The sequence below is a fragment of the Podarcis muralis genome, chromosome 11, assembly GCF_964188315.1.
Source record: "Podarcis muralis chromosome 11, rPodMur119.hap1.1, whole genome shotgun sequence".
Classification (NCBI taxonomy): Eukaryota; Metazoa; Chordata; class Lepidosauria; order Squamata; family Lacertidae; genus Podarcis; species Podarcis muralis.
The window spans coordinates 36,758,901-36,781,573 of NC_135665.1; the positions used below are offsets into that span (position 1 = coordinate 36,758,901).

Genomic DNA, 22,673 nt, shown 5'->3' on the forward strand with positions numbered 1-22,673 from the left:
CCTGGCTTGGTTAAAATCGCCTGAAAAACAGAATAACCATTTCATTGAACCCATCATAGATTACTGTAGTAAAAATCCTACATTTGGCTGGATCCTACCACAGTAGACTGGGTCAATGTACCGCTTCTTAAAATAGCTGCCCATTTGGTTAGGAACCCTTTGTGATCTCAGGGGCAGCTATACTATCACTACAATGTAAGAATGAACCCTTAGTTGCAAGCTGGCAAATGTAGACCATCTAAACGTACAATTACTGGAGAGTGGACTGCCGTCTTAAGAGGACATCCTTGGACCATGAACTGTTAAAGAATTACCACCCAATGACAAATATACCCATTAAGTGAAAGGTGTTGGAAAGGGTGATGGCAGTCCAGTTTCAGGGATACATGGAGGAGTCGTAATGTCTGGATCCATCTCTGGCTTCAGGATAGGTCATAGCTACCTCTGTCATCCTAGTTAATTACATTTGTCAGGATAGAGATGGAAGGAGGGCATGTAGCCTTGCTCATTCTTCTTGATATTGCAGAGGCTTTTGATACCATTAAATACTATGATATCCTTCTGGAGGGGCTCAACATGAGAACTAGGGGTACTGTACTTAAATTGTTCTACTCCTACCTCCACAGTTATTTCCAGAAAGTAGAGGGAGCACTGTTCAAGGCAATGGCAGTTTTCCTGTGGTCTCCTGCAGGGTTCCATCTTGTTCCCCATGCTATTTAACATCTATATGAAGCCCATGAGAACTGTCATTTGACGTGAAGTGTCATCAGTATGTGAAGGACAACTAACTCTGTTCCATCTGAATCAGGAAAGGCAGCTGAGGTGCTAGGCCGGTGTTTAGAAGCTGGATGTGGGTCAACAAACCGAAACTCAATCCTGAAAAGATTCAGAGGTGGTATTAGACTATTATTATTATTATTATTATTATTATTATTATTATTATTATTACTGTAGTTAGGATGCTTCCACAGAAGAACTTCATATTGCAAATGTATCGCTCTGATCTGATTTTTCTCTGTATACATCTGACACATTAGCTTCTGTGCATTTATTTCATTTATTTCATTCATTGCTGTTCTGCCATCCATACCAGCAAGCAGAGCTTGATGGAATGTACCTGCCCTGTGTTTTTCTGTCCTTCCTCTCTCACATGCCTTCCTTGACTTTTGCTACCTTTTCCCGTGCTAGACATGCATGTAGTTCTGAACCAGAGTGTGCATACTTTTTAAAATTAATTACCAAGAAGTGTGCAAAAGGAAATATTATCTGCCTTAAACACCTAGCTAACGTTTCATGGTGGTTATACTGAAGGTTTCCTTTGGTGTTGGGGTCTGTAGAACCAAATGGCTGAGTTGTACTCTGGTGCAGAGCAAATGGAAAGGGGCGCAAAGATACCTATCACCCACCAAAATGTACCGTAATCACACATGACAAAAGACAGTAGGCACTAAGGAGTGGTTGTAGAAAACAAACTCCCTGCTGTTAAAAAAGTAGGAGCTGGAATTTTGACCAGGAGGTGCTTGGCTTGAGGTGGGAGCAATACCGATTCCACAATAAACTCATATACGGTAATTAATTTTCTAGAGCTCCAGTGCCAATGTCTTTTCCACTACACATTTTCTGGGGAACCTGCAGCTGTTTAAAATGTGACAGTATAAAATGTGCCTATTTGCCACAGAGAACCCAAGACAGAAAATGGCAAGTTGAAGCCTGGCTTCTTCCTGCATGGCCCTTTCTTATTGCATTGAATATATCCAAAATTATCTAAAAGACTTGGGGTGTATTTTTTATTTATTTAGGTGGCAGCTTAATTCTCCCTGGCAATGAAATAGTCGGCTTGCACCTGCGGACTTAGAGGGGTTTCTGTTCCTTGAGCGTCCTGCTAATTTCAAAGCCCACTTTCTTTCCTTGCCCTAGCATGAGGGACCCCTCCGGGCAGCCACAGAATCCCCCCATTCCTGCTCTCCCAGCCCTCAGGCACTTTCCCTGCCCAGTCGCCGCCCTCCGCTTGGCGGACGCAGGCGCGCCTCCCCGCCCGGTGCTGAGGGGGCTTCTTCTCCACCCCAGAGGGCGCGCTTGCCTCGCACAGGACGGCGCGCTGGCCGGGAAAAGAACCCTCTCTTTCCCTTCAGAAGCGGAGACCGAAGGGAAAGAGGGGAAAAAATCACCGCGCGGCTCCCGCTCAAGGTCACTCCGGGCGGCCCCAACCCAGCGACGTCAACCCCCGACGCCGAAGGGAGGCGGCCCGGCTGTCGGCCAGCAGCGCAGCGCCTCACTCCGCGCCCCCCAGCGAAGAGAAGGCGGCGCTCCTCGAGCCGCTCTGCTTGGAGGTATTCGCCGCGCTTCTTGTGCCGCCAGCAACCTCTCTCGGGTCAAGAGGCGGAGGGGGGGAAGAGAGGCGAAGGTGGGGGAGCCTATCCCTGGGTGCCGTGGCGGGAATGGCGGCGGGGGCCGAGGTGCAGGAGGCGAAAGAGAGGCTCCCTTTCCCCCAGAGCGCCAATGAGAGGCTGGAGCTTTCCCGCCTCTGGGGAGGAAAACAACAGGCCACCCGCCTTCCTCCGGGTGCATTAGGCGAGGGCCGACGCTTTCCCCATCCTCAGGGTATTGCAGCTTTTCTCTCCCCCCCCCCCCCAGCTTCCTGTCATGCTGCCGCACTCCTCTGGGTGGCGTTTAAGGTGGTGGTGGTGGGGTTTGGTACGTGCCGACCATCACGGGGGTGGACATGGCGTGCGTAAAAGCGCCTACTTGTGTCTCGGGCTGGGCGCTTGCCCGCCAGGTGTGTCCTTGGGAAAAGGCCGCGCTTTTGACTCGTTTCATTTCTCAGGCCGGGGTTGCAGGGTGTCCTCGTTGGGTGCGAGGGGTCGCCGATCTTCACGCGGAGGAATGGGCGCTCTTGCCCCGTGCAGTGTGGCCGCAGCTTAGTGGTAGAGCATCTGCTGGTCTGGGAAAGTCATGCCCTGTCTCAAACCGTAGAGAGCAGCTGCGGGTCAGTCAGTAGCGATGGACCAGTGCTCTGCCTCTGTATCAGGCAGCTTCCTATGTTCCTATGCTGTCTCCTTTTTACAGGTCATGCTCTCTGCCCTTACCTTTAATGCTGAACCAACAACACCCAGGAGCAACCATGTCTGTGTGTACAGGTTGCTGGTGCCAGATCGGATTAGTATATTCCCTTCCTTACCTGCTAACTGTAGTCGGATGACACAACATTTATTGTCTTACTAGCAAACTGATTTCCCTCCTTTCACAAACACTGCACACAATGAGTTTTGGCATTCTTAATGTTTTGTTATGGGGAAAGGGGATGCATGCAAACTGTGTAAAAAAAGTTAGCAATCTAAATGGGGAAATATGCATACTTGCAGAAAAGAATATTTCAAATTCATTGCTGAACTCATTCTTCAGTAGGGGCATGTCAACAGATCCTTTAGGGGTGTTTTGCTCTTGTTGACTCAGCATTAAAAAAAAGAATAATATTTCATTTATTTCCTGCCTTTCCTCCAAGGAGCACCCACTTCTGCATTTTATTGGCACAACAACCTTGCAAGTTGGTTAGGCTGAGACTTAGTGACTGGCCGAAGGCCACAGCTGAGCGGATATTTGAACCAGGTCTCCCAAATGCAATTCAATAGTTTAACAAATGGTCCTATTTGATTACAAAAAAATAGCTTCAGATTTAACTGCAGAAGTGCTTCCAGCCATATGTACCCTAATCTTTTCTTATAAGTTTCAAAGGTGCACTTGTGCATGGCTGCTTGCTAAGGCATACTTTTATATGCATTTCTGGCAGGCAACCAGTGACTCTCCTGATGTTATTGGACAGCAACTCCCATCATCCTTTGCCCTTGGCTGTGCTCGCTGGGGCTGAAGGGAGTCAAAGTCCAACAACAACTGGAAGGCTGAAGACTCTTCACCCCTTGTCTATGAGCTACGTGTTCCTCATGTGTTTATCTTTTCTTCAGTCATTATCAATAAACATCTATATTGAATGAAAAAAGTCACTTGTGCATCTGTCTGGCAGCAATCTATTAACATCCAGAGCTACTCTTGATTTTGAATAATGTCTAGCTTTTAATGCTATCAGTCTTTAGCATAGATAACCGCATATATTGGAAGCCACGCAGTACATGTCATATGCAATCTCCTGCTTGCGTTGTAGGTGGAAGCCCATTATTCATTTCTTTGTCCTTATTTTTTGATGGAATGAGGACCTCACATCTCACTGTATTGTTAGGAACATAGGAAGTTGCTGTGTGCTGAGTCAGGCTACCTGTCCCTCTAGCTCAGTATTGTTTACTCTGACTAGTAGTGGCTCTCAAGGGTTTTAGGCAGGAGTCTTTCCTCCAGCGTATCGGGAGATGCCAGGGGGTGAACCTGAGACCACCTGCATGCACAGCATGTGCTCTTCCACTGAACTATGATTCTTTCTCAAAAGGGTGTTGTGTTTTGGTTTTGGTTTACAAAGGGGCAGCAACCCTAAAGCTTCAGCAAGTTTTAACAAACTAAAAACTCCTCTTTATAAACACACATACACACACACACATGCTTATTTGCAAGATTATTATTAGTTATCTGGTTAAAGCTCCTAATTCAATAAAGTTTTAGTTTCCTTAGTTTTCAGTGGGAGTCTGTGGGTGGCAAGTATCTCGTATTCTAACCCAGATCCAGCTACACTTGGGTTGTTGTCCTGTACCCAGTTACTTGAGAGTAAGCCCCTTACTTCTGAAATGTATGGGAGCAAAGCTCACTGTTAAGTGACGGTGAAGTCCCCTGGAGTTCTGGTCAGTCATTATAGCTGCTGAGTTGGCTTTAAACAGGATTTAATCACAACACATTTTAGCTGATTCTGTGTTAGTGTCTGTTAAGTGTCAGGAAATTAATTCAGAGAGATTAATTCAGAGGTTTCTACTGAATCCTGTTCATGTTTACTCCAAAGTCTCATGGAGTTATTCTTGAGTAAATACACATTGGGTTGGAGCCACAGTGTACATCATGATCTTTTCTACTGTTTTGACTTCATAATTCCCATGGCATATGACCTTAGGTTCACGAATACTTCGAATCCTACTTTCCTCTCTCCTTTGCTGCAGTTCACTATGGGTAAATTTGGGTAGCACATAAATGCCAGATCTTCAAATTGTACAGCTGGCACATTCTACGTTGAGACAATGTGGGGGTTTGGGGGTTGGCAAGTTTTGATGATTTCATCAAAAACAAAATAAGCACTCTTAATGTGTTATGGTAGAACTTCCTTAGTTTTACAGATTAAAGTTCATTGAAAATGAAACTATATAAATTTTCTAGCATAGGTGCTAGATTTCCCAATGTGAAACCCACAACAGAGAGTTCTTTGTGTTCATTCTTTTGTGGTATTGAAAGAATTAAAAAAATATGTCCGACTTCCCTTTTATAGATATTTGTGTCTGCTAAATTACATTGCTACAAGATTGGTGAGGAAAGGACACTTCCTCTAAAACAGCAATAAAGATGTCCATATTTTGCTTTTATGTAGACTTTATATCATTTCAAATTATTTCCATTTGTCCTAGTCTTATGACTTTCTATCATGTTTTAGCAGGGAAGTATGAAGCTTTATTTATGGAAGGCTTTACTCTGCTTCCAGTTTGATGCTATAAATTTACCAAATGTAGAAAGAAATCACTTCTGGAAAAACCTCCATGCACAAGCACCCTATCTGTGAGTGGTGCACTTTTTGTTGCAGTGTCTTTAGGGACTTAAAGGCCACGCTGCCCTTTGGCACACCTGAGGATCTGCAATGCCAAACTAAACTGCACAGGATGTGTATGTTGCTTTTTCTCTCTCTGCCCACCGCATTCTGCACACGGATAATCAGAGAGTTCAGGCACATTCCTGTATCCCATCCTGAGCACAATTATTTTACATGTGTAAAACCTCTGCAAACCGCTTAGAGGTTCTATTTACAATTAAGTGCTATACGAATTCTCTTAAATACATAAAAGCTCATACTCCTGTAAGTGTTCCATTCTTTTCAATATCCCCACAATAGAGACCAGGGATGCTGTTCCCTTGTGATGGAGTAAAAGAGCTGTTGTTGCGTTACGAAAATCTTACAGAGCCCCTTGCAAGGGGCAAAATGTAAATTCTTCACAGTGTATAGCTTTTAGGTGTTTTTTTATGCATTATGGGCTTAAAACACAGCTAAGTTGTTCTTTTTCCCATTTGGAGCAAAGCTGGTTTGGAGAAAATGCACATGATCAAAGCACAGCATTTCCTAAGAAATTACAGGATACATAGAGGAAAGATGTGTTAACATTGGGTGTACACTGCTTCCAGTGGGGATGCATTGGATACAGAGTAAACAGGAATGTGTACACAGCATTAATTACCTTACCCTACAGCAATGTTCATTGCCTAATTTATCACTTCAAGAAGCTAATATTAGCCTACAAGGGGCTTATCGGACAGTTTCTCATATGAACACTGGACAGATCCAGACCTGTTGAGCTGTAGCAAAGGCTTCATACACACCATACATGTAAAAAGCATTAGTTCCCGCAGGGAATCCTGGGAACTGTAGGTTACCCCTTACAGAGCTACTATTCCCAACATCCTTAAACAAAGCACCATGTGACTTGTTAAGCTCCGCCCCACGTGTTGGTGTTCCTGGAAGGACTTTTTTAACTGTATCCACACAGTGGACTGGGATATTTTGGCTAGTCTGTGCTGTTCCCCAACATGTCTCAGATAGGTGGAACCATTTGATTTATAATTCAGCATGTCTTGCATGATGCCAGAGTGCTGTCATTTTCCTCCTTTATTGAGGGCAGGTGCCTAGAGGTAAGAGCAGGGTTGAAGTTGTTGCCTTATGAGCTGAAGCTGATCACATGGAATAAACCCTCTTATGCAATCCAGCTAGGATAAAGTGCTGGGGAAGATGGGGAGCTACTATTTCATCCCCTCTGGATCATGTATACCACATTGAGGAGTAAAATCCTGGCCTGTTTTGTGCACGTGGGTTTGGGGCTAGGAAGCAAACTGCATTTTTCTTCATGGACTCTCTGCAGTCCTTTATTTCCTTATGAGGAATCCTTGCAATCATAATTACATTTTTACAGGTGTGAAGGTTTGCAATTTAACTTGTGTTGTGACCAGCCACACAAATGAGTGTTTCCTTTCTGTTTTAATAGTGGACTTTGGACTTCTGTCCTTCTAAGTGCATGCAAATCCTTGTCTCTTCCTGCCTGCCTGCCTGCCATGGTCTTTATTTATCTATCACATTTATATCCCAAGATGCTAAATGCATCTTACATGGAGTTGGGCCATTTTTATCCCCCACAGCACCCCTGTGAGGTACACTAGTCTAAGAAGGATTGCATAAAGCCTCCCAGAGCTTGTTAGCTATTGATATTTGAACTCAGGTTTCCCTCAGTCAGAGCTCAGCACTCCAGCCCAACCTTCCGCCAAGCTGCTGCCTTCCAGATGTTTATGACTCCAACGCCAGCATGTCCAATGATCAATTGATGGGAGTTGTAGTCTGAAACATCTGGAGGACACCAGATTTTAGGTAGGCTGCTGCTCTAGCTATGCACCACAGCCTGTCGATCTCTCTACATTTCTGCTACCCTGAGAGTTTATTCAATTCTACTGAATTAAGTTTACAACATTTACTAGCTTCATTGAAACAAACCTCAAGTCCGTGATGCAGCAAGAGAGAGCCATGTGGATATCTGAGCAGGGGTACTTGCAAAAGTGAGCAGCCCTGCCTCAGTACTAGCGATAAACACTGATACATGTCCATCATTGCTTGCAGCCAACATTCTTTTCCAATCTGATCCCCTGAGAACCTACCTTTGGGGCTGGGGAAGGTTGTGAAGGCATGGTAGGAGCTTACTTGTACTATTGTAAACAACAGAGAGCCCTTCACTGCAAATTCCATACTGACCCAGGGACCTCCAAGTGAGAGATGCTAAGGAAGTACACATAGAGGGTTGAGAGACACTGTGTTGCTCAAGACACACACTTTTTTTTTTTACCGGTACTTCCTTTGGGGCCTTAGAAATGGAAGAGGTTCAAACTCTGCACATGAGCTCTCTTTCTCTAGTGAGTCACTGCCCCCTTGTTTATCTGTGTGAGGTGCCTTGTCTTTGCAGCCTATGCTTGAGGTTCCTGGTAGTTATTTGCATCTGTAAAAGATCTGAGAAGACTAGCCTTATTCATCATTTGTTGTTTGTGCAAAGTGTGCTCCTTCACCACAGTTCCTAGTAGGGAACAATCCCCACTTGTTGTGTTCCAAACTCTCCAGCCATGGAGGCAGAAGGCTATGGCCCTATGCCACACATGTTGATGTATGTGAACTATATTCTGGTTTATGTACTCCTGGGGTTAATGCCACAACTGGTTGCAGAGTTGGTCAGACTCTCCTGCCATTCGTTGTATGTGGTGGGGAGGTGGTAACAGAGAGGGGAAAGGTGGGGCTCGCAGCTTGAGCTTTACCCTGACTTCAGTGAAAGTATTTTCAGATTGAACTGCCTCTTATTCTGATGTAACATGGCATTCTCATAGGCAAGATGAGAGCAAGCAGAGGATTCAGCTAACTTCCTCTTCTCCCGTGTCATATCCCCAACTTTGCACGGGAGCAATCCTTTTCCCACCCAGCAGGTGTAAATAAGGGACAGACTCAATATGTGAATTATCTGTTGTTGCCCTTGGCTTAATAATCATAGTCCTCTTTTCGTTTTCGTTCTCAGGCCTACTGAAGTGGTAATGTCATTCTGATCTCCATAGAAGAAAACTTGTTATTCCTTGGTTTGAAGAGGGATTTAAAAATAATAATAATAATGTATCCAGTTCCTGGTTCCATGCATGAAGGAGATAATGGACATCCTAGGAAACTTATCTCTTTCCTTTTCGTTTTTGGCATTACGTTGTTATGTGCTGGATTTCTGCTTTCGATGTTTGTGTTGCAGACGTGCCCAAGTGGTGCCTTTGGTGACTGTAAAGGAGCCCTCAAAATCATTGGGCCTCTGCTTGCTGTTACTGGACTAGTTTGTATAATTCTGGCGCAATCGAGAGCTAAAGGCTACCTCAGAGAGGTGCAATTGCAAGATGACCAGGTGTACGGGTTTGTTTTTTGTCGAGGAAACTGCCAGTTTGCTCAGTTCCTTGTCTTTGGTTTTTTATTTTTAACTAGTGGGATGCTAATCAGCGTCCTTGGCATTTGGATTCCGGGATGTAGCCCAGGTTGGCGCTACCAGCAGTTTAACCATAGCAATACTTCTAATGTTGAACTCCAGGATTGTGGATTTCATTCTGTTCAGACCATGGGACCTTTGATTGTGCTCATTGGATTGTGTTTCTTTGTGATAGCTCACATTAAAAAGAAACAAAACATAAATTTCGTCCAGGAGTCTTCTGTCAATGAAGAAGAGCAGCTGGATCCTGAAGCATTTCAAGTTACAGTGGGTAAGTGGATGGCACAGCCAAGAAGTCTTCCAAGTGGGCAGTCCCTAGATGTCAGCAACAGGAGACACTTGAAAGGACGCCCCATTCCTCCCCAGCACTTGAGGGGTGGATTAGGAGGGGAGGGAAGAATTTTGGAGCTGGAATGTGGGAATGGTGGAAGAAGAAGTCAGGGTGGGTAAGAAGATAAACTCCAGAATCTGACACTCAAAGTATAGTTGCAAGGACTGCGTTTGAAGTACAGTACACTCCTCAGAACAGTGGTGAAATTAATGAGAGAAATGGATTCTATTTTACAAAGTATAATAGCAATACTACTTCACATTGGGACGCGGTGGCGCTGTGGGTAAAACCTCAGTGCCTAGGACTTGCCAATCGCATGGTCGGCGGTTCGAATCCCCGCGGCGGGGTGCGCTCCCGTTGCTCGGTCCCAGCGCCTGCCAACCTAGCAGTTCGAAAGCACCCTCGGGTGCAAGTAGATAAATAGGGACCGCTTACTAGCGGGAAGGTAAACGGTGTTTCCGTGTGCGGCTCTGGCTCGCCAGAGTAGCTTCGTCACGCTCACCACATGATCCGGAAGTGTCTGCGGACAGCGCTGGCTCCCGGTCTCTTGAGTGAGATGGGCGCACAACCCTAGAGTCTGTCAAGACTGGCCCCTACGGGCAGGGGTACCTTTATGTGTTGAGAGCACTTGTCTCAGTAGCCCCTACAACAGCATTTTAGACCTTCCAGTTTATGGTGTTACACCATTTGTGTGTCTAGACAAATGCAGATCTTAAGGCTTTAATCTCCAAGCATTTTCAAAATATTTTAAGTTGCCCTGTGATCCTTTGATGAAGGGCAGTGTGGAAATTTAATAAATAATAACAATATTCTGCATGCTAATAAAAGTGCAAGTGTTTTCCAACAAAAGTGTAGCAGGGAAAGACTGATAAGAGTTTAATCAAATGATTTGAAGATGCCCTAATGCCTGGGAGCGATGATTCTTAATGAAATGCACATCACAAGTAGGGCTATCTTGCGTGTTGCTCCCAAGAGAACTGCAGATAAATGTGACCTTAAAAGTGTTGGATTTTTCTTTTGTAGGTGATACTGTAATGGTATTTCCACCACCGCCACCACCTTATTTTGCTGACTGTCCACTGCAAACAATAACTCCTAGCATGGTAACAAGTGATTTGCCTTTAAGTGAAAATCCTCCACCGTACCACAGCACTTTTATTAACTGGTAAGATCATTTGTACTTTTAAATTTTTTGAGCATTTTGCACATGGGCTAATGCAGAGGTTGCCAAAGTGGACACCAGTGGGCATATCAGTACCTCAGGTGGCACCCACAAAAGGTCCCAGCAAAAATCTCTTCAGAAGTCAACAATACATGAGACACTGTTTGCTGCTCCTGCTCAGTTCCTGTTTGCTGCACGGGCAGTGTCCCTGCCAACACTGGGCAGGCTCTCTTAACAAGGCCCATATTTCACTGAATGCCAGGATTGGACATCCACCCTTACTTTCATTCTGAATAGAAGGAAGGTACAAAGAGGTTCTCACAGTGAGCAAGCACTGCATTGGCTTATGTAGCTATTTCCCCCCTGTTGGGGTTGGAGGAATTCCTACTCCGTTTTGAGGTCTTGGTTCTTTCTCTGGTCTTTTAAACATGGCGGCCATTTTGAGTTGTGCCACACACCCCACAATGCCCACTAGTCAAAGAAGATTGGCACATCCATTACCAGAGAAGATTGGTAATGGATGTGCTTAAAACTGGACTTTACATGGAAGACCAACAACTGGCTCTCCAAATACCTTCTTCCCTTTTTTGTTTAGATTAGAAAGCAGCCATGAGGGTTGGGGATGCAGGAGAGAAGATTGGGTGGGTTGTTTGGGTTTTCCTTTTCATGCCAGCAGGCCTATTCGGTTGTGTAAACCTTTTCAAGAGGAGCCAGTCATTTCTATGATTTTGTATTTTTAAATTATACTTTGTTTTATTCGCCTACATAGTTTGCTGTATACCACCTGATATTTTATATGAGGGGGCGGCCTATAAATATTTTAATTAATAAATAAGCAGATTCTTGGTTTTCTCAGCACCTGGGTGCCAGACCCTAGTGCTATGCTGCTGCGAGCTCCTTGGAAGAATCTAAATGTTATAAGCAAGTTAAACAAGTCACAGGCATTCCATCTGAATGTACACTTCACATTACATCATTTCCATCATTATATTTCAGCGCCTTTGTCCTATCTTTTCTGAATCAACCAGAAATGAATTCATGGCATCCCATGAATTCTTACTTGACAAATAAGATCTTTCACAGGTGCTGCTGTTGCGTACTGATTTGCATGCACCATGGCATGGGAAGGGTGTACCTCTGTCCTTTTTCATTGTAGTATAACACTGCATGATTGGCTTCCTGTCAGAAGTTCGCACTTCTACATTGACCATGGGCGATGATATATATGAAGCAATTCGTCATGTGCAAAGTACTCTTTGGCCTCTGCCAGTTAGAATTAAACTGGCTGTATCCATGCCAGATGTAATTTTATCACTTTGGTGAACAGAACATTATCATCATTGCTTTTAGGCACCTTGGGTACGATATGTAGAAAGGTGGGGTATAAATCGAAATAACAAATATAGAGAGATTAAACATGCCAACATATGTACCCTTTCGTTATTTCTTTGCAGAGCGCAGAATGCTGATGCATCAAACCTGGTTGCTTGAAGAGAGAATGAGCTACTGTATACAATGTCAGGATGTGATTCACCTTCTGAGAACTTAATCCACACTCTCTCATCCCTCTGAGCCATCTCAAAATTATAAGGGCAAACGAGCAGCTGTAAATAATGAATGTGTCTTTTCTTCCTCTCCTTACATCACCCAGATGATCCATTGGCATCCGCTTTGAACCAGCTGTAAGAAATACTCAAGAGGGAAGGTGTATAAAAGGGGAGAGAAAGAGCACTGTTAAATTACAGGGTGAAAATAGCCTGGAAGAGAGATGGAGGAGCTTTGAGCCAGCAAGGAGAGCAGCAAGCTCCACAGGCAAGAAAGTAGAAGGCCTGCCAAGCTAAGATTTCTGTTACTGGAAAACGAAGCCAAGGCAATCTACAGAGAAATACTTGGGACACGAAGGACCCAGCACCTTAACACCTCTTCATTTGGCACCTTGTATGTAACTGGAATACCCAAAGCAATGTACGTCTCAAGTCAAGTCAGCTACCATCTGAACATAGTGCTGTGGCACACATCTAGCAGAAGGAGGGGGAAATCTGGTGGCTTTGTCTTTCTGTTTCCTTTTTCCTTTTCCTTTTTTGGCTGTTGATAAACTCAAAAGTAAAGACACTGGAGACCTCAGAGCACCGAGTATGTTGCGTGTGTGTTTGGGCTGACCCTCATGTTAACGAATTGTACATGTGAGATTTTCAGTTGATTAAACATTATGGCACAATGTACGTGGTGACTGTAGCACTTGAGTGGTGTGACCAACAGCAAGTTTTAGCCTATAGAAATAAGAGCCAAAACTGCAAGTTACGCAGGATCCATGGCTGCTACTCTAGTACATAATGTGTCATTATAAAGCCTCCAGTGTTTCCCTACTTGTAGCTCATTGGCTGCTGCATACAGCAGGCAGGGAATCTCTAGACATGATGGTATCACATGGTTCTTATTTAATGTTACTGGGGGAGTGTGTCATGGGAGGGGCTCAGTTCAGCTTCAGCTGCGCTTCCCCTGTAATGCTTGTGGTACCTGCCCAACTGAGGATGGACATGATACAGAGTTATTAAATTTTAAATGATGGCGAGAAAATGAGAGAGAAATTCTTTGCCAACTCAAAATATTAGAACTCTGGGGGAACATAGAGTGGACATAGGTAAAGGCAGAAAGTGCTTTTTCACACTGCGTAATTAAGTTGTGGGCTTCGCTGTCACAAGATGTGGTCATGGATTTTTTTAAAGGATTAGGCAAATGACGGAGGATAGGTCCTCTGCCTCCATGATCAGATACTCAATGTCAACAGCAGAAGGGGGTGGTGGGGGGTCACTATTGTTTCCATCCCAGAAATATTTTGCACACCAGTTTTGGAAACAGTATGCCTTGGTCTGCTCAAAGAGCTGCCCATTGGAGCAGCAGGATTGATATTATTTTACTGAATTTCTTCCCCACCCTTCACCATAAGGTCCCAGGGCAGGTTATGACAATGAGAAAATATTAAAATCAGTTAAAACAACTGAAGAATAGGTGGGCCACACACAAATACACAACACTTGTTATAGCCTAGCTCTGGGACCTATCTGCCACTTAGTCCAGCAGCAGAAATTGGAACTGACTCGTGCTGTTCTTCCTCTTATGCACTTTAATCTGCATTCTCTAAGTGTCGAAGCTGCAATCGAAGAGTCAATTAAAAAGTAGTTCTACAAATATTTTTCCTCTTAAAATGTTGAAACTGAGCAGCTACCACTTGCTGAGTTATTTGGGCCCAGAGTCTGAAATGCAGTGAGACTGAAAGTAAAAGTCTTTTGCATTCCTACTAACAAATGCTTTGGTGTCTAATTCAGAGCATTCACAGTCATTACATAAGTCTTAATCCCCATGAACATCAGTTTTAGCTGGTGGTTAAGAGCACTACATCGGAGATGAAGAGAGTTAATGCTCTAACCCTTCAGCTGTGGTAATGACTGATTTCATGCGAATTGCTCTTAGTGTAAATCACAGTGCAGGGCTTATACCAACTGGACCCATTTATTTTTCACTAGGCCTCTTCTGTGAGTTTGACCTCTCTCACTGAAACGTGCTATTTGCTCATCTATAAACCAGGAATTACTAGAGAAGATTTAGCGTAAAGGACACTGCAGGTACCTTGAACTGGCAGGTTTGCAACAGGAAGGTTTAGCTCTAATGAATCCCAGGCAAACTTACTAGAGAGTAAAACACATTGAACATAATGGGGCTTACTTATGAGTAAATACCGGATTTTTCGCACCATAGGACACACTTTTTGCTTCCTAAAAAGCAAGGGAAAATGTGTGTGCGTCCTATGGAGCGAATGCAGGCTTTCGCTGAAGCCTGGAGAGTGAGAGGGGTCGGTGCGCACCGACCCCTCTCGCTCTCCAGGCTTCAGGAAGCTATCCGCTAGCCGCGGCTAGCGGAGCGCTGCATTAATCCCGAAGCTTGGGGCGCGCGGAGCTCAGCGCGCCCCAAGCTTCTGGCTGCCGGCAAGGTCTCGCTAGCCCTGGGAGAGCCCCGCGACATTGCGTGGCTCTCCCAGGGCTAGCGAAGCGCCGCGCTAATCCCGAAGCTTGGGGCGCGCGGAGCTCAGCGCACCCCAAGCTTCTGGGTGCCGGCAAGGTCTCGCTAGCCCTGGGAGAGCCCCGCGACGTTGCGTGGCTCTCCCAGGGCTAGCGAAGCGCCGCGCTAATCCCGAAGCTTGGGGCTTCGGGATTAGCGCTCCGCTAGCCGTGTCTAGGCTGCGGATAGCAGCCTGCTTCCCGGAGCGCCGGGCGCCCTGAAAGCAGAGCTCCAGGCGCTTCGGGAACACATCCGCAGCGTGGGGAGCCTTACAGGAATTCCCCACAGGGCTCCCCACGCTGCGGATAGCAGCCTGCTGCCTGGCGGGTGGGGCGCCCTGAAGCAGAGCGCCCCTCGCGCCAGGCATACATCCGCAGAGTGGGGAGCCTTGCAGGAGTTCCCCACAAGGCTCCCCACGCTGCGGATAGCAGCCTGCTGCCTGGCGGGTGGGGCGCCCTGAAGCAGAGCTCCCCGCCCGCCGGACAGACATCGGCCAGCCCCACAAGCTTGGGGGACAGCAGGGAGGCGCAGCGCCACTATCCCGCTGTTCCTCGACCTGGTTCGGTTTCCCTGACCTGCTTTTGGGGGGGAAATAAAGGGGAAATTTTTTTCCTTTATTTCCCCCCCAAAAAACTAGGTGCGTCCTATGGTCCGGTGCGTCCAATCGTGCGAAAAATACGGTACATGCTGCATTTATTGTGATATACTGAGTGTCTTGGGTTTGTTGGTTTGTTTTTGCATGATGTCATTGCAGGCTTTAAAAAAGATTTTTATCTTCTTTAATGCTGGGGCACATTTTTGACATGTTTGCGATCATCGACTCCCAAGAACTTCCACAGTACACAGATTTTTCATTTAATACACATATTTATTATAAAACATAAAAAACCTTATTACAGTGGAAATGTAATCTACAAAGCAAGTAATCAAAGCAGTCCAGAATCCAGCCTCTGCAGAAAATGCTAAACACTTTCTCAAAGTAGGAAGGCTTGACTGAAGTAGTAGTGCCCCGATTGTGAAATATTCATAATGCTACTTGCCAGGTTCCTAGTTTGCTATGAATTGTATGTTTTTACAAGCCTCCAATACGAAACAAACTTACTCATGACTGAGTGAGCACCAATAAAATCAATTTCAGTTAGAAGCATGGTAGAGAGCTTTTGCAGAGCTTTCATTAGATGACAATTCATGTAGTTATGCAGAAAGACATTCTCCCAATTCTGTCATGAGTTAGGAGTTTAAATAAAGTTAAATAATTACATTAAGTACTCCAAAATGGAGAGGGAAATAAGATGAGCAGGCAAAAAACCGTCTTCCTTTGTCTCTAGCCAATGACTGTGAGAATGTTCCCCACAGGGCATTTGAGAGGCAGGCAAGGGAGTATTTTGAAAGATACTACAAGGGTTAGGAAGCTGGTGTTACTCTCTGAAGCCTGTACTAATGTAGTTAGGCATGTTGAACATAGAAATGCTGATGGCAGCATTCTGCCTAGAGATTTTACAAGGAGAGACGCTATAAAGAGCAGCTTCTTAGAAGGTGTGCTAATCTTAACTTTGCAGTGCCAGCCAGGGAACAGCAACTATAAAATGAAATCATAGAACTGAACTTCCTATTACAGTTCTGACCCAAAAGAGGAAATAATCCTTATGAGAAACAAATGTACCTCTTAGCAGTAATTGTAAAATGCAGCAATGAATAAACACCTTTTGGCACGCTTCATAAAGGGCTCGGCCACACAGTCTGAGAAGACTCTTCCAAGGTCACCTTTGCATGCTGCAAGAGAAGAAATAGCCATTCAGAAAGATGTGCAAATCTGATAGGAATCCGGTTAGGGCAGATATAGCTTTTCACCTGCTACTGCCAGGGAAGCCTGCAGAAAGGCCCCTTCAAGCCTGAAGCCAACCCTGAATAAAAGGCAGTGTCTCTTGCAGGGCAGTAGATGCTCTGAGTGGGTGCTGTAGTGTTGCCAATTGTGTTGTCTTCGTCTCGCCACCCTAGTTTGCTTAGACCAGTGTCTAGCCCTTGGATTCCATGCCAGACCTAGGTCTTGCAAAGATTCAGTGGCCTTGGCTGATGCAAGGGAAAGAGCAGGGAAATTATCTAGGCTCCACTTTGCAGCCTCTAAATGTTTTCAGCATTAGGGCACTTAAAACCACTTAAATCCTGTAGTCAGGGTGGTACTGTGATGTGTTGAGTAGGTTTAAAATGGTAAACTTGGCATAGGTTCAGATAATCTATTTCTTTATTTTTATTTTTTTAAAAGCCCAAATCTGGATTGCCTTTTCAAGCTTTTTGTTTTAAAATGTAAAGTGCAGGTGTTGGCAGAGCAGGAAGTGAGGCCGGTGTCCACATTCCTGGCTTTGTTTGTTTTCCTTGTGGTTTCTGATCTTCCATATCTTTTTCTCTGTGAGGCTTCAGATTTCTTAGTTGTAATCTATGCTTACCTTGGGATAAGGTCTGTTGAGCACAGCTTGACTTTCTTCTGAACAGGTTACACTTGTGCTTATCTGGGAAGCTGGTGGGTATCTGGGGAGCAATACATACCGGTTATCACAGTGGTGGTTCTTGCCCATTGTCACTGGTAGGGCAGAAGGCAGAGAGCCCAACAGTAGGTGGTGCCAGAGCCAATGACAGGCAGAGCCAACTAATTCTACTTCTGTCCTCTTCTTCCCTGCTGAGTTATACAAGGGTAGCTGAAGAGAAGGGGGAAGCTTCTATTGGCAGGACTATCTCCTAGACTGATTGTAAGTATAAAGGCAGGCAGGTGCAGGCTGACTCAGGGTAGACTGCGGTTGGTGGGGCAGTGCCCCTTTTTCCCTAATGGGAACGTCAGCTGGTGCAGAATGTGGTAACCAGATTGCTGATAGGGGGACATCAGGCTGACAATATGTGAAACCATCTCCACCGGCTGCCCATCTACTACCCAGCCAGGTTCAAGGTCCTTGTCGTCATTTACAAAGCCCTGAACAACTTAAGGCTCAGGATACTCCAGGGACTGACTGAACCCTTATATCTCAGCTTGATTACTGAGATCATCTGCAGGAACATCGTTGTTCATTCCCCAAATTGGCAAAGCTCCTTTGACAAGAAACTGAGCCTTTAGTGTCATTGGCCCAGTATTGTGGAATACTCTGCCAACACAGATTCAGCATGTGCTGTCTGTTTCTGAAAACCTTTCAACTCTGTCAGGCTTATGTAGGGCAAATAAGAGCACATCTTTCCACAAGAGCTAGCGGTTTCTGATTTTGACTTTTTAAATGTGTTTTTTGTTGTAAGGTTTTGTTGTGCAATTATGAACTGCTCTGCTATAATTTATAAATAGTGGTATGTATACATATATTTATAAATAACTAAACAGCTTCCATTACTAGCGCCCATGAGATGATTTAAGTCCAGAGTCTAATGTTACCCAACTGCGCTATTGTGAACAGAGTTCTTGTATAACTAGTGCAAACTTTCCACTTGGTATGTCCTACCAAGGACATCCTCTTTCCTAGGCATTCCAGGACAGGTTTGCACAGTAATGGAATGGAGCGCTGTTCAAGATGCCTTCCCCTGCGTGTTTTCCTTCACTCCTTGTTAACTGAGCAGTTCTCATGGTGTCTGATGACCACAAAGATGACCACACTACATTTCTCTGGTGCGTTTTTGGGGCTAGTAGGAATTACATTCACCGTGATGTGATGGGCAAAATATGAAAGGGTCACTTGCTTCAAATGATCAGTTGCTCGGGCCTATTGTCCTTTCAGTAGGCGTGACATTTTTGCTGATTGCTGTGTGCATGTTTAAAATGATTGCTTGCAAATCATGCAGCCCAAATGAAGGAACAGCATCTGACACAGGCCAGACTCCTATTGGACAATCTGTTGTTTTCACTAGGATTAGCCAGGCTATAAATTTCCACGGTGCTACAGTGGTGCAGTACATCCCTCCTTATTCAGCCCAGGAAGGTATTGGCATGAATTTTCATCAAGTATTGAGTCATCCTGGAATTCCTCCATTCTCCAGGCCACTAATTCCCGCTTTGAGCCCTCCTTGTTACTATAATGTCAACCCCCTGAAACTGCTTTTTCTGCAGATGAGAATTACTCTGCTTATCTTCCTGCAGACACCAGAATCGGACGGTAAGTTACTATGTGTACACTGCATTTCGGTTGCAAGGTCTTTTACATGCACTGGTTAGTGGCGTTAATGAAGCATTGGCGTAGTCTTTGCTCAGACAGAATTTCAATTACTGACTTGAAACAAGAGCATTGCCTGAAGCAGCAGCCATAACTGGTTCACAGATATTGCCGTTCCAATTAATTAATGATGCGGCATTCATGGAGCATTTTAATCTTCTATGTGTTGTTATTTTTCTCTGCTAAATACAATCCCCCCCTTTTTTTTAAAAAAAGTATCTGTTACCTCCGACACAGAATTATTTTCATTTTGTCAAAGTAGCATTAGGAGTGGATTAATAGAGATAGAACTCCAGATTTCTACCCCAGAATCTATTTTTCATGCCAGAAACCTTTAATAGTATGGGGAAAAGGTGTTTCTGAGCATATTCAGAATGTGCTTTCCTCAACACTGAACAAGCATATCCCCTCTCCTTCCTATGGTCCTGAAAATTAGTTTAGAAGAGCAGATCTGCACTACATGCCCTTATAAGCTCCACAGCTGTTCTCACACTGGGACTTTACCTGTCCCCAAAGAATGCATTGGTGTTTTGTGACTATCATTCTCAGCAGAGGCAGGCTGTGCAACCTACATTAAAAGGGGGGAAAGTTTGAGTTTTTTTAAAAAATAAAATACCTGCTTTTGTTAGGCACCTGAATTTTTGCTTTTCAGTTTATAAAATTCTTCCTTTCCCTTCATCACATTTCCAGGTCAAGTGACAGTCTCCAAGAACTAAAAGAGATTCTGAATGAAGATCTTTACAGTGACACATCTCCCCCACCATATGAGAAACTATTTCCACAGTGGTCATAAATATCATAAAAAGGCAACCCTGACACTTCTATGTAAGGAACAGAGATTGCTTCTTGAAAACATCCACATATACTTGAACAAATAGGAACTAAAGAGACTGAGGATTGTCAATTGAGGTTTTGGCTTGGTGATAAGGTCTTGCTGAGAACAGGTGTTGCTCATTTACCGGGCACCTGAGACAAATGCAAGCAAACATTCCTTCCAAATGTGAAAAATTTTGCATTTGGCTCCATATTTTAAAACCACCTGGCTGGTTGGACTGCTCACCTAGTTTTTCCTGGGCTGTTGATTTTCTCTATTCTCAGGAGTCAAAGAGTACATGAGTGGTTACTCTTGGGTACTGAATTTTATTCTAGGTCACATGTAGAGCCTAACTCACATTAAGCAGCACAGGTACTCATATATTTTTTTGGTTGCCTAGAATTCCTAAAAACTGTGGTTCAAAAGTATTGCTGTCACCTTGCAGCTGAGAGTACGCAAGGCCACTGGTGGGCTTGTGCAGAGGAACAAATAATATGAATTAGTGCTTCAGTCTGTCCGCAGTGACATACAGATGCCAGGATTTGGCCAGCTGTCATAACCAGACAAATTGGCTCTTCCCTGTCTTCCTGGCCAGATCAGAAGTCCACCAGCAGTTTTGCATGGTGCTGACAGCTGTCACCACTTGATGAAGAAGGCTCTCTGCACCAGGTCAGTTTTATCAAAGTGTGCCTTGTTGCAATCCTGTTTTGCTGCTCCTGTGATTTTATTTAGTGCTGTGGTTTTTGTTTAATCATTGTAACGATCGATCTACTGTTTTAAATTGTAATATTTTATGCAACCTGCCCTGAGACCTTTTGGAAAAGGACAAGCTATAAGTATTAATTTCTATAGGAGAAATGGGGGGAGTGGAGGAGGTACCTACCAAACATCATTATAAAAATAGCATGAGAGAGGCATGAGGATAGAAAAGCCAAGGCTTTCAATGTCTGTGTGCTAATCCACAGAGCATGGAAAGTAAGCAAAGCAAATTTGAATTCCTAGGGTTGGGTATGATGAACTAATTGTGTGAGCAGGGTGACTTCTACTTGCACAACAGAACTTTCCCTCTCCTCCATCACCTCCCCTCCCCTCCAGCCTCCCCCCAAATCTGCTCTCAGGACTCCCTCAACCCTCCAAAGCAAATTTGGGGGAATGAAGGGGAAACACATGGAGGAGGGAGGGTAAATGCCCTTCTGCAGTGACTTGAGGTGCATTCAGACATGGGAAATGTTGCTTTAGTTTTCCTGGTTATAATTGTCAGAGCTGCCCCTGGTCCCAGCTCACAAAGGACCAACGCCAGTTCCTCTTTATATACAGAAGTCTTTATTGAAGTTCATTATTGGTTTGACAGCTGTAGCGCGCAGCCCTACGTCTGAAACCCTAGACCGTCGAAGCTCCGTCTGAGTCTCCTCCCCCCAGACACCAGTTTAAGACCCTAGCCTTGCTCCACCTCTTCCTCTGCTCCCTTTTCCTCTGGGTCCGCCTGTCCGCCGGGGTTTTCCCCTTTCTGGACTCTTCTGACGCTGACTCCCCCGAGTCTTCCCCCTCCCTCCGGCGGGCTTTAGGACCTGGTTCCCAATCCGGGCTTTCTGCTGTCCCGCGCGCCTGTACATTTGAACTTGGCGCGCGCGCCCAGCCTGCCACCTTCCTTCTGACCGTTATACTGCTCCTGTCGCTGCTTGCCGGAGGAGACGCTGACTCTGACCTATGAGACTCTTCCCCCCCACTACGCTCCGGTGGGGAAGCTGGCCCTGATTTCCAGCTACTGCTCTGGGAGTCTCCGCTGGCCCCCTGCTTCTGGTGTGTCCCCCCTGGGACCCCCCTTGCCCTGGCCATTGGCGCTCCCTTCTGGGAATCTTCTGATTCACTGGAGAGGCTCATGGAATCTCTCGGGTCACTGTCATTCTGCCCTCCGCTGCCCTCAGATTCTTCCCCTTCACTCTCCATTTCCTCTCTCCCCTGCGCCTCTGCTCCTGAGCCCCTGACAATAATATTCTCTTAATCCTGTCATACTGCATTACCTGTTGTGTTATGAAACTGTGGCTTATTGACTGACATGCCTGCCTGTTATGCTAAATTTCATTCACACCAATGAATATATTTGGACTATGTCACTATGCCACCATGCTTTCCTTACATGTGCTTCTGTTCCCCCATGATCTCTACATGAAACCAGCAGAACAGAACAGTATGCAGACCCACAGCAACCTTAGGATGGTTCCCAAAGCACTAAACTATGGCTTAGAGTCACATCTAAACCATGAGATGTTGGCACAATTGCAGGATCTTTCAGAGGTTAGAATAGGACACACATGATTCTGTTAAGGAAAGCCACAGTAAGTGGCTCTCTACTTGCGGTCTTCCCTGCTAAGGGACTGCAGTTTGATTTCACATCCACAAGTCTGTTAGATAAAAAATAATAACATTGGGAACCTAGGAGAGTTGATCTATTAAAAATGCTTAGCTGCCCATCTCTTTCCCTTTCTTCTCTGCCCTGAGCAATCTTAAGAAGTATCAGAGTTGGGCCACATTTCCCAAGAATTGTAAGAGAGCTATCTAAGAACGACTGAGCTGGTTGCAATGTGCATTTAGGTGTGTTTTGGAATATGAGCTCAAGCAGGCTATTCATACTGTTCCTTATCTCAGAAGAAGAACTGCACGCCCCTCCTTTGTCTGGTGAAACTATTGAGGAACCGCTCTGGGTCTCAGACTTCCTTGGCATTACCGCCAATGAACACCAGGGAGCAGGAGAGAGATGCAACTGCAGGAACCAAACCCAGGCTGCTGCTGGGAGTTTGTAGGCGATAACTGAGATAAGTTGCTTATCTTCTTCACTTAACAACTGCTGAGCCAGTAGGGAGGCAACCTCTGTTTCTGCTTGCCCTAAACAGCTTTCTCTTCAAATTTTAGAATGGGACAGTCCATAAAGTTGACTCTCTTGTCACAATTTGCCACTGCG

The 22,673-nt window shown here is 45.0% G+C and overlaps 2 protein-coding genes across 5 annotated transcripts; both read left to right on the top strand.

Annotated features, from left to right (window-relative positions):
• Window positions 1-1,903: 1,903 nt before the first annotated feature.
• On the top strand, window positions 1,904-12,885 carry TMEM171 (transmembrane protein 171). 4 transcript variants are annotated; one of them, XM_077936282.1, is made up of 4 exons: window positions 1,904-2,330; window positions 9,346-9,441; window positions 10,525-10,666; window positions 12,118-12,885. In XM_077936282.1, coding segments are annotated over exons 1-4 (651 nt in total). In that variant the 5' UTR covers window positions 1,904-1,918; the 3' UTR covers window positions 12,119-12,885. The 4 variants fall into 4 exon arrangements, with proteins under 4 accessions (XP_077792408.1, XP_028604665.1, XP_028604664.1 ...); XM_028748832.2 differs by having other exon boundaries at window positions 1,987-2,330; window positions 8,727-9,441; window positions 12,315-12,885; XM_028748831.2 differs by having other exon boundaries at window positions 1,990-2,330; window positions 8,727-9,441.
• Window positions 12,886-18,111: 5,226 nt separating this feature from the next.
• Window positions 18,112-22,664, top strand: TMEM174 (transmembrane protein 174). The gene is given in 4 exon segments (XM_077936284.1): window positions 18,112-18,435; window positions 18,437-18,777; window positions 18,780-18,843; window positions 19,591-22,664. Coding segments are annotated over 4 exon segments (696 nt in total). The 5' UTR covers window positions 18,112-18,247; the 3' UTR covers window positions 19,694-22,664.
• The last annotated feature ends 9 nt before the right edge of the window (window positions 22,665-22,673 follow it).

Excerpts from the sequence above, each read along its gene's own strand:
- TMEM171 (XM_028748832.2), top strand. The coding sequence starts at position 8,817 with ATGTATCCAGTTCCTGGTTCCATGCATGAAGGAGATAATGGACATCCT. Across the intron at positions 9,442-10,524 it reads AGCATTTCAAGTTACAGTGG|GTGATACTGTAATGGTATTT; the intron begins GTAAGTGGATGG and ends TTTCTTTTGTAG.